Below are 11,687 nucleotides of genomic sequence, written 5' to 3'. Positions count from 1 at the left end.
TGGCTGTCTTTGGCCCCTCCAGAGATTTCCCTGGCAGGAAGGACAGGCTGTCAAAAGCAACACCGAGAATGGGAGAGGCCATTCCAAACCCGGAGCAGGCAGCCTCCAGCCAGCTGCCCAACCCCCTGGGCCGCAGGGTCCCAAGCCATCCCAGATCTTGGTCCCTGGGTGCCCCCTTCAATCCTTGCACCAATGAGGGGTTTCCCAGCCCAAGTGGAGGACTTCCCCACCCTCTCCTGACCCAAACAGCACAAATGAAACACCATAATAAAAAATCATGTCTTTATTGCTTGATTAATAAACTGACTTGGAGAGGCAAGAGTGGGGTGTGTGGCGAACCACCCAGCTTTGATTAGTCAGAAACTCCTGTTAACTGTGTACAAAATGAATGTTACAAAAATCAGGTAGAAAACAGGGTCAGCAAAGCAGCAGTCTTGGGGAGGGCTCAAGGTCCCTGGGAGGCTGTGAGATGGGCTCAACTTGGCCTCTGGGGTGTGGCTGAGGGACTCCAGGGCCCTGAAAGGGCCACACACACCCCCTTCCCTACACAGCACATATGGTCTCTTCCGTCCTCGCTTATGCATTACTACAAAATTACCCTCAAAGGGGCATAAACACCACAGGCCATGGCATTGCCAGAAATGAAACGGGCCCTGAGCTGAGCAGTGAGCAGCCCCTTCCCCAGCGGCCTGGCCTGGAGAAGGGGCGCCCTTGATCCCCACGCCAAGGAGGGTGGGCAGGCACAGGACCTCAGAGCTGGGGAGGGGCTCCACTCCCCCAGAGAGGCAGTGGCCGTGGGAGGCCTGAACAGGCCACCAGAGCCAACACAGCCGTGGTTCCGGCCAATGTCAAGTGTTGGGAGAATATCCACAGTCCCTTCCAGCCGCTGCGCAGAGGCCGGAGCGGTGCGGTCCCGGCACCGTCCAGACAGGGGCGCTAATTGGGGTAGCACATGCAGCACCCCGTGCCTGCCGCCTCCACGCTGGGCTTGGCGCCTGGCCCCAGCAGTCCGTCGGTGACAGAGTGCTCCATGATGATGTCCTCCACCCGGGTGATGTACAGGAATGTCAGCAGCACCCCCAGGAACTGAGGAGCAAGGGCAGGGAGGGTGAGACCCTGCTGGGGATCTGGGTGGCTCTGGCAGCCCCCAGCCCGGGCCCTTCTCTACCCTCCCAGGAAATCCCAGAGACCCTTGCTGTACCCCATCAGCAGAGGCCCCACCATTCTGGGACTCCTGTCTCCACCCCGGCTCTGCCATTCATTATCAAGGGGACCTTGGGCAAGTCACTTAACCTTGCTAAGCCTCAGTTTCCTCCTCTGCGAAATGGGCATGATAATAGTACCTACCTCACTGGATTGAAGACGGCGGTGCCTACGAAGCCCTTGGAAGAGCTTTATAAGCAAACTCTTGTCATTGGTGCTCACCTTCTGGCCCTCCAGCCCAGACCGATGGTAGGAGAGCCTTCGTCGCCCTCTCTGAACCGACACCTTGCCCACCATTCCACTTCCAGCTCCCTCCCCCGGGGGGACAGGGTAGGGCAGGGCGGGGGGGGGCAGCCCACCTGGGGGAGCAGGATGCCCAGCAGGAGGCCGGCCATGATGGTGTAGTTGTCCATGAACCAGATGAGCACGGCGTTGGTGCAGCCCCGCACGTAGATGACGTCCTGCACGCTGAGCCGCTGCTCGGGGAGGAGGAGCCTGGCTGACCCGCTCGCCTGGCAGAGCCCTAGCCCCAGCCCCGGGGCTCACTCCTCGTCCACACAAGTCCCTCAACCTGTCTGAGCCTCGGTTTCTCACACGCAGTAGGAGCAGATGGCTCCAGACCACTGGGTCTCCGTGGCGATAGCGTCCCCTAGAGAGCACTGAGGACATGATGGTGGCACTTGTGGCTGGCACGGCAGCTGGGTTTGGGGACTTGGGGGATGCGGAGCTAAGGACAATCGTACTGCACAAACAACTGCCCTGCCCCCCTGCCTCTCAGAAGTTGGCCGGGGCATCCAGACGGCTGAAAACCCATCCAGAATTACCTGAGCCGAAAGGACAACTCCAGGGACTCATAAACACCGAAGTGTTTTCTGCGTGGTTTTGCCACGTGCAGATACACAGCACACACACGTATATACACTGTATGTAATTTTGCAGAAATAGTACTAAAGAATATACATTCAAGAATTATTATATTGTGTTTGGAATTTTATCAAGAATTGTCTGCCATTTTAAAGATCTGGTCCTCGGTCCTCGGCAAAAATAATGCCCCTGGTGTTGGCCTTACCAGCATGGCTCCCCCTCCCACGTGCCAGCTGCGCCTGTGGGGCAAACCCTTCCCTGCTTTGTGGTGTGCTCCGTTGTATCTAATGCCTGAGCATTTCCATGTGCAATATGCTATCTGATTGCAAATTGTTCTATTTCTCCTTTTATGTCAGATCTGTCACTTGTTCTGAAATTAGGTGTGTAGGCAAATTATGTTATCTGTGAATTTCGAGATAATTAACTAGGGCATTACCAGATGATTATTATAAAATCTGGCCTTTGGGTCTGTTGGCTTGAGAACCTCTGCTAGTCCACGACTCTCCAACAGAAATAGGGGTCAGAAGCACCTGCGTTTCTAAACACGTATGCCTAACAAGTTCCCCGGGCTACTGTCACTGCTGTTTTGGGGACCTCAGTTCGAGAACCACTAGTCACAGGCATCTCAAGTCGTCGTGATTTTTAGTTCCCTTCTCAGCACCACCAGCAGGGTGCTGGGCTAAGGCAGGCTGGGCTGGGCAGGACTGGGCACATGGGGATGCAGGGTAGGGTGACGGTATGGGCAAGGGCTCGGTGACCTCCCACAGGCAGGCCACAGTAGGTGCTCAGCAAATACAGCCAGGCAGGCTCTCCCAGCTGGGGGGTTCTTGGCTCCCTGAGTCCTTCTGTGTCTGGGCACAGGTGGAAAACCCTGGCAGTCCCCGACTCCAAGCCAGGAGCCCGCCCCCCACCCCCCTGCCCAGGGACCCTACGCATCCCTCTGGGGAGGGGACAGGAAGAGCAACTTTTCTCAAGGAAAGAGACTGCAAAGACATTACCTCCTTGTCAATGGTTTTGTAGCCGCACATGGTGTTGACCACTTCTGTCTGAAACAGAAATGGGTATTAGCTGCCACTTACATCGTGCTTACTGCGAAGGACTGTTGTCTCCCCTTTTCCCAGGACCTGGTCTACAGGCAAAATAACCTCCCTCCGCCTAGACTGTACCCCAGGTGCCCTCAGACCCAAATCCACCCAGGGTCCACTTAACACTGCTCAGGTTTTGTGGTTCCTCTAGGCGATGCATGCAACGCCCATGGAGAGGGTCAGGCCCGGGAAGCAGGTGCATAACAGAATGACGGGAACTGTGTTTTCTACCCTACGTGTCTGCTCTTCCATTCATCGACTGAACAAATATTAACTGGGCACCCGTTATGTACCAATCACTGTTCGTAGGTGTTGGGAATGTATGAGAACCAAGGAAAGTCTTTGCCTTCACAGAACTTACATTCTAGAAAGGGAGACTCCCCATGAGCATAATAAGTACGTAGACGATATGGGTAGAGGAGTAACCACGTGGCACTGTGCTTCCCAGCCCTCGAGGCAGGGTCCCTGTCCTCAGGCCCAGACCCCTCCTCCGAAATCACCTCCCCTGCCAGGAGAGCCCCCTCCAAGGAGGGCGATAAGAGGCATCCATGGTCTTTCCAAAGGTAAAGTCTGCCTGGATGTGCCCAGAACCGAACTCTCCAGAGTCTCTGCTGAAGCTTCCCAGGCCCCGACAGCAGCTCTGCTCTGAGGCTGCTCTGCGGCCTCGTCCATCTGGCACAGGGTCAAGGTCAAGAAGAGGACTCCTGAGCAGCCCAAAGATGGACACAGCAAAGTTCATGAGGGCTCTTCATGCGTGCTTCCTCTCGCTCTGGCCCAGGGCTGATGAGCTGGGTTATCGGAGGTCTGGGAAGTGAGTGGGAAGGGGAAGAGAGAGCCCTGGAGGGACAGGCCCCCAAAGGGTTACCAAAAATGAGCAAGTGGAGAGCTCTACAAATTGGACACGAGAGTTCAGAGGCAAGCTGTCGGAGACTGTTTAATGGAGCAGCAAACTGCCTTCCATACCAAGTCTTGGGGACATCAGTCAGTGTAAACAAGTTTCATAACCCTGTGTGAACTCCGTTGCTTCAAATCCTCTGTGGCAAGCCAGGTAGAAGACATTCCCTTTAAAGCTGAGAGCTAGGGGGTAAGGGTGACTTTCCTGGAGGGACTGGTTTGCCTTCTTCTGCTGAATGGTCAGAGCACATCTCCCTTTTTCCTCTGGCTGCCAGGAAGCTCTAAACCACCAAGCATAAGACTCTAGCTTCTGATTTTTTTTAATTTCCTTTTTGTTCTCCTATGTATTTCCTGTGTGTTCATTCAGATCTGTGGCTAACTGAAATAGTGGACAGTAAATACGTTTGTACACACATTCTATGAAGGCAGGAAACATCCTCTTTTCTATTTAGACAAAATGATGGTGGGATTTTGAGAGAACCAGAGATAACCCACCTCATGGTCCCATCCAGACGCCAGCTTCACGGTCCACTTCTCTGCAGGGGGAATCCGTGCTTATACTCCCGGCCTGGACTTCTCCCCCAAACTCCAGCCCCCTATATCCAAGTGCCTTTTTGACCTCCCTGCTGGAAAATCACAGAGGCTCCGTAGACCTGCCTCCCTGCTGTCCCCTCTCAGGCAATGGAAGCTCTGTCTTTTCTTGTGGCTTGGGCCAAAACCTGGTGTTCCCCTTGATTTCTCTCTTTCCCCCGCCTCCTACATCTGATCCATCTGCAAATCCTGTTGGCTTATATTTAAAACAAAGCCAGAATCGAACCAAGTTTTTCCACCTCCACTAAGCCTCTGGTGTGGGAGACACTGGGAGGAGCTTCCCAGAATCCCCCAAAATGTGAAAGCACAATTGGGAGGAGACTTAGCTGTCAGTCCCTTGTGGTGATTGTCACATGTGGTTGTTGTTTCAGGTGTCAACTTAGCTGGGCCTTGGGGTGCCCAGATTCTTGGTCAAACATTATTCTGGGTGTTTCTGTGAGGATGCCTTTCAATGAGATTAACATTAAATCAGTAGACTGAGTAAGGCAGATTACTCTCCCTACAATGGTGGGCTTTGACCAATCAGTTGAAGGCCAGGTAACGGGGAATTCTTCTGCCCCTCCCCCAAGTAACAGGGAGTTCTTCCTGCCTGACTAGCTGCAGACCTAAGCTGAAGCACTGGTCCTTCCTGGCTCTTGAGCCTGCTAGCCTTTGGACAGTAAATACACCATCCGTTCCCCTGGTTCTCAGGCTGTGGGACCCAGACTGGAGCCACACTGGATACCCAGCTGGTTGATTCCTCCTACAAACCCTGCTTGCCCCAGGATCTCAGAGCCTACTTCCCTGACAGTCTGACCTGACATGGACCACTGTGCCAGCTCCTAACCAGACTCCCCATGTCTACCTCTGCCCTTCACAGCTGTCAGAGTGACCCTGAGGTAAGGCCTCAGTCAGATCTGCCACTCAGCTACCAAAGTCCTTCGTTTGACTCCCAGGCACTCGCGGGAATACCAAAGTCCTGACCATGCCTTCAGGATACTTGGGTCCTCCCTGACTTAATTTGCTACTTTTCTGCTCCAGCTGAAGCTATGCTGTTTCTGCAACACACCAGGGCAATTCCCACCTCAGGGCCTTTGCACTTGCTGTTCTCTTTGCCAGGAATGCCCATCCTCCAGATATATCTGGACTCTCCCTTTACTTCCTTCAGGGTTTTACTGAGAACCTACGTTCTCAGTGTCTGAAGTTGCAGTCTTCCACACCCCTGCTTTTTCTCCTTAGCCTTTACTACCTTCAAGCATCCTATCTGTCCCTTATTGCTTGATTTCCTCAGTCTTCCTGACTAGAACATCAGTTCCATGCAGGCAGAAGGTCCTCCATGTATTTTCTGCACCCCCAGAGCCTAGAATCACATGGCACATAGTAGGTCCTCAACAAACATCCATTGAATGAATGAATATACATAGGGCTTGACCTGGACAGCTTGCCTTGGGCATTCAGGTGTCACTGCCCTATGTCTGCCCTATGTGATGAAGGTGATGAAGTTCAGAATCACCCCCCATGGGCTTCTCTGAAAAGGCTGGGTCCTTCACCAGCATACCCTCCTTCCCAGAAAGTTACCCTAAAATGGCAGCTAAAATTCCCAAACAAACCTTCCCTCCAGGCCCAGGCTTTTTTAGGGCTGGTGCACTTGGCCCTGGCTCCCTGACTCATGCGGGGGGTCCCCCCACCCTCACTGGCAGCTGCTTGGTTTACAGAATCCAGGAGTGGGCACAGAATGGTAGAGATGTTCAAAAAGAAATTTTCCATGACTGTTCAGGGCATGAGTAATTGCGAAGCTTGCCACCTCATTCCAGTCCAGAAACCAGGCGGTTTCGATAGACGTAAGTTAAACACAGAGGACCGATGATGCCTGTCCTTTGTAAGTGGTGACTACAGAGGACCAGGCTCCCAAGTGGCCGTGGAGGTGACAGCACTGAGCGGGGGGTTCCTGCTGGGGAGGGATTGTGGCTGGCATAACATCTCACACCCCTTCCCAGGTGCCTCCCAGCGAGGGCTGAGGAGCCCGCCGCCCCGCAAGGCCTCCCTGGTGGGGACCCATCTCCCCGCCTCCACGTAAGGGTCTGGAGCACATTTCCCACGATGGCGGCCTGTATCTCATTCCAGCCCCACCAATCCTGGGCCGGGCAGGCACCTAAAGCTTTGGTGTCCCAACTTCTTCATCTGTGCGGTGGATAAAAAAAAAAAAGGATCGACCCCACGATGCTGTGGAAGGAGCTAAGTGAGTTCCCACACCTAGAGAGCCTAAAACAGACCTGCACATGGCAAATGTTCAGTAGCTAGTAATGACTGCAGCTAGCAAAGATGACCTTCCCCGCCCCCACCCCCAGATGTACCCCTTCCCGTGGCCCTGGAGACTCTGGACGCTTTCGCAATGACCACCGCCTCCTGCCCGCCCCCCTTCCTAAAGGGAGAGAGGTATCTGACGGGTGGGGGTGGGTACCGTGTTTCTGACGCAGCAGGTGTAGGGAACCCCGCAGGCCAGGGGTCCCGGGGCGTTGCAGTCATGGTACTGGTTTTTGCTCCAATCCCGGTAGTCTTCCCCGCCACAGCACTTGAACTGAGGGGAAAGCAAGCAGGGAAGGGGGCTGCCGTCACCGCCGAGGCCCTGGGCGCACACCAGGAAGGGGACCCACCAGGAGACCCTGCGGTTTCTGATCGGGTCACCTGGGAAGGGGGGGAACCGGAGGCGGTAGTTGTCAGCCAGCTGCCCGAGAGGTAGGGAGCACCCCGTCACTGGAGAGGCATGCAAGCCAAGGCTGGGCAGCCTCTCGGAGATTTACTGGGCAAGGGGGACTAGATATTGGAGGGAAAGTCCTCCCTTGACATCCCCATCTTCATGTCCCATGACACCTGCTCAACCCTTGAAGGTCCCAGAGACTAGGATTCTATGGATGCCCATAGCCCTGAGGCCCCTATGTCACAGCCACCCGTCAGCTCTTAGCACAGGAGAACACACACTTCACGTCCTGCCACGGGCTCGAGACCGAAGGGGTGGCAAGGAGGCCCTCATTTTCCCCTTAGCTTAGCTTCTCCCCCTACACTGGTGCCAGCGCCCTGGGAAGTGGTGACTCCACTGAGGGGCTGATGGGCACCAGACATGATGGTGGGCACTGGAGTGACAAGGGTGAGCCAAAGTGACACGGCCGTCGGGGACAGGCTCCGTTGGAGAGACGGAGTAACCACTACATGGAAAGGTCAGTGGTAGTGCCATGCTCCAGGGGCATGGGAAAGGAGGAGAGGGGAGCTGGGGGGCGGCTGTGCGTTGGGGGGTCAGGAGAGGCCCCTCTGAAGAGATGACATTTAATCTGAAACTGGAACAGCAGGAAAAAGCCAATCAACAGTGCATGGGCCCTGCACACGCGGGCTGAGCTGTAGAGGGGTAAGTAGCACGCAGAGGCTCATGTGTTGGGAGCAGGGTGAGCAAGAGGGGAGGGATGAGGTAGAGAGGCTGGCCCTAGCCATACCACGCAGAGCCTAGTAGCCAGGATAAGTAGGGAGCCGGGATTGCATTCAGAGTGATAGGGAGTCATGGCAGGTTAGCTAGGGGAGTGACAGGGTCACAGGTCCCAGAGAAACACAAACCAGACAAGACACCCTTCTAGAGTCCCCACAGTGCCCTCTGGCTGTCCGTTCTTAGGACCTAGCAGTGCCTCCCCAAACTGCGGTTCAAAGGGCATTTGCTTTGAGTTCAAGAGTCAAGAGACCAGAGATCAAATATTCATCCTCCCATTCTTAGCTGTGTGACTTTGGGCAAGTTGACCAGCCTCTCTGGGCCTCAGATTCTCATCTACCAAGCAGGAAGAGCCCTGCCGGCCTTGCACAGCTGAGCTGAGGATACTGACGCATCCTGACGTGAAGCACACAGCCTGGGGCCTGGCACCGAGCATGAGTCACCTCCCCCGCCATCCCACCCTGGGAGAAATGAAATCCCCAAGCCAGGGGAACACTGGTTCCAATAAAAACATCACACTTCATCCAGCGGCTGGAGCTGGCCGACACACCCTTGGCAGAACGGGGCTTCCCAGCAGCTGCACCTGTTGTGACTACAGCGAAGGCCTGAGCCAAGGGAGTGGCCACTGCGGGTGGCCATGGGCATGGGGAGATGTGGTTCCCCCTGGGAACGAGGCCCAGGAACCAGGCCCACTGCAGCCCCCTAGACTGTGTCCCAGGAAGCGCCACCAGGGCTGAGTATTGCCTAGGAGAACACGGCGGCAGTGCTCACCACAGTCTAGGGGCAGGTACCCAGCCCTTGCTTCTGATGAGACCCTGAGTGAGACTGATATGCAGAAGCCATCAAGGGCAATGCCAGTCTGCCACTGCTATTATTGTAACGTCACAGATGCGGGGGATTTTGGGGGAGGGACAATGTCCCCAAAAGATGATCATTGCACCGAAAGAAGTGTTATGGAGGAAAAGGGGAAGTCATGTTCTGTTCCCCAGTGCAGGGGGAAGTGGAATCAGGGAAGAGTGCTCTCTAGCTCAGGGCTGTCCCTGATGTGCAGGGAGTAAGCTCCCCATCACTGAAGGTTACTCAGCAGAAAGGTCTCTGAACTGGGCAGCTTGGAGGTCTTTCTCCGTCCCCTCAAGGAAGGAGGATCTTAGGCCACTGGAGAAGTATACCCTGGGACCATGCAAGGTAGCTTGTAGTTAGAGTGGACCTTATTATTTATATATTTATTTATTTTGATGGTGGGGGGGATATGTATGTGATTAAAGGGAGGTAGGGAGTGTAAGGACTTCTGGGCCAGGCACTTGGACAGAGGACAGGTTGAGAAGGTCAAGCCCCACCCTTGGTGCCCATCCATGCCCCCGCCATTACCTCCCAACTTGGCCAGCCCCTGCTTTGGGAATGGATAAGCCACTGCTCCCTATCCCCTGCCCTCCTGAGTGAGGTCCCGAGCTGGGGGCAAAGGGCATGGCAGGTGCGTCTCTGACCCAGAGCATCTGGCCCACCTTCTTCTGAACGAAGTCCATGATGTTTTTGAAGTCCAGATCGTCATAGTAGTTCTCGATTCCTCTTCGAATGTTGTCATTCAGAAAGTCGATGGTCTATTTCGATGGAGACATTATGAAAGAAACAGACAACCCCCGACCCCCTCAAGGTCCAACCCAAGAGCTCCCAGAACTCAGGACTAGAAGAGAGTGCTCCAAGCCCAAGTAGCCCCCACCCCACCTGCACTACCTTCCTGCCCACACACCCTCTCCAGACCCCGGTGCCCATCTGATGCCTGGGTCCCTTTGCCATGTCTGAGCAGGAGTGATTCACCCCCTTTCCTATACAGATCAGAGAGCTCAGGCCCTAAGAGATGGGGCTCTGCCTGGGGAAGCAGCCACACCCAGCTGGGACTTGGCTGGCCCGGGTCCCCGCCTGGTGCCCTTTCCACTGCCCAAAGACAGGCCCGAGCTGAGACTGTCCTCCAGACCCCCTCTCTGCTCTTCTCAGCTATCCAAACTCTTGTGTCATGGAGAAGGAAACCGAGGCCCAGAGAGGGGGCCTGACTCTCCCAGGGCATGGCAGGCTGGTTAGGGGCCTGGCCGGGACTGGAAATCAGCTCTCCTGACTTCCCCAGTGGGCCACTCTTCATGCGGCAGTGCTCGGTGCTGAACGACAAGGCCCAGTTGCCGCCTCGGGCGGGGACGCTCCCCACCGGGAGGGGCGCTGGCGCATCGCCTTCTCCCGGTCACACTGGGCCTTCTGGATCAACAGCCAGGCTGTTGTGCTGAAATCCAGGAGCACAAAAGGCCCCACAGCGGGAAGGGGTGGGGGTGGGAGGGTGGGCAGCCCAGCCCCATGCTTCCAGCGACAATCAGGGCTTTCAGCACAGGGAGGCCCGTGGATCACCAGAGATTGTGCTGGTACAAAGGGGGCATTCTTGGCTCTGGAGCCAGACGATCCCCGGGGGAGGCGCCTGCAGGCGCCACTGGGGAAACAGGGCCCTGGGTTCCAGGCCTGGTTCTGCCACTGCAGGCCCCACCACCACCTGCCCTCTCTGAGCCTCAGTTTCCCACTTGTGAACCAAACTTGCAGGCCTATCTTTGTGATAACTGCCAGCTCTGAGGGTCAGAGACAAGACTGAGAGGGGCCGCCAAGGCCCATGGTCAAGAACAGTTCCAGCAGCCACCCAGGCCTCAGACGCCTCATTTAGCTGCCAAGCCTCCACTTCCTTCCCTGCCAAATGCAGAGCACAACCTCTGCCTGGGAGAGATTTCAGTTTAGATAAACTAAAGCTACAAATGTGCTTAGCAAGGGGCCAGGCACATGGTAGGCCATGCTATTATAGATCTTCCTTCCAGGAGACACATACCCTCCAGTACCGCTCCATAACCGTCGTATCATCACTGGAAGATGGCTAATCCCAAGGGAAACCGAGACCTCGGGTCTTGTCCAAAAGGCTTCCTGAGGTGGAAGCGGCCTCCCAAGGAAGAACCAGCCCGTGGCCTCAGACCCCTCACAAACACCTGCAGCCAGGAGAGGTGAGCTGACCAAGGTCGCCCCACCAGTCGTTGGCAGAGAAATGCTAGGAGCAAGGTGGCAAACTCCCAGTGCGAGGTCCTCTCCCCAAACCATCTCCAGTATCAGGAAGAGAGAGGAACAAAGGGTACCTCAGCCACCTCCTTCCTGACACTCACCCTGCTCAGTCAAGGCAACAAAGGAGACGGGCTCGGGGAGACCTATCTCTGTGGCCAGGAGGACAACCCTCTGCTGATGAAGATCAGCCGCTCAGAAATAGACTGGGGACCCCAAAACCTGACATCAGCATCCAGTGTGGGGGGGCACGGGGGCAGGGGCAGGCCCTCTCTCGCGTGAAAGACCGCTAACTTGCCAGCCCTCAGTCCCACACTGATCCCAGGGCAGGAGCCTACTGGTTGCACAACCTGGGCAGGTCAGGGACCCCACGGCCTCAGGCCCACGCTACTCAGAGACCCTCAGGTCATGAAGGCTTTCCAATCCGGGGTGCCCACTCTTCTAGGGGATGAGGGGACAGGCCAGCCAGCAGGGGCACAGTTGGGGCATCTAAGAAACAGGACATGAGGATTGGGGGGTCAATC

At 55.7% G+C, this 11,687-nt stretch overlaps 1 protein-coding gene across 1 annotated transcript in view; it reads right to left on the bottom strand.

The window, feature by feature from the left end:
• Positions 1-265: 265 nt before the first annotated feature.
• Positions 266-11,687, bottom strand: part of TSPAN15 (tetraspanin 15) — a 49,176-nt gene continuing 37,754 nt past the window's right edge. Inside the window, exons 4-8 of the mRNA XM_032312264.1 lie at positions 9,591-9,686; positions 7,078-7,194; positions 3,066-3,113; positions 1,563-1,679; positions 266-1,086 (exon numbers count right to left, since the gene is read on the bottom strand). Of these exons, the coding sequence (XP_032168155.1) occupies positions 937-1,086; positions 1,563-1,679; positions 3,066-3,113; positions 7,078-7,194; positions 9,591-9,686 (528 nt within the window). The 3' untranslated portion in view covers positions 266-936. The remainder of the gene's footprint in view (positions 1,087-1,562; positions 1,680-3,065; positions 3,114-7,077; positions 7,195-9,590; positions 9,687-11,687) is intronic.

Source organism: Mustela erminea, chromosome 14 (assembly GCF_009829155.1).
Source record: "Mustela erminea isolate mMusErm1 chromosome 14, mMusErm1.Pri, whole genome shotgun sequence".
NCBI classification, from domain to species: domain Eukaryota; kingdom Metazoa; phylum Chordata; class Mammalia; order Carnivora; family Mustelidae; genus Mustela; species Mustela erminea.
Note: the sequence above shows the minus strand (reverse complement) of the source record. Positions and strands in the feature narration are given on the sequence as shown.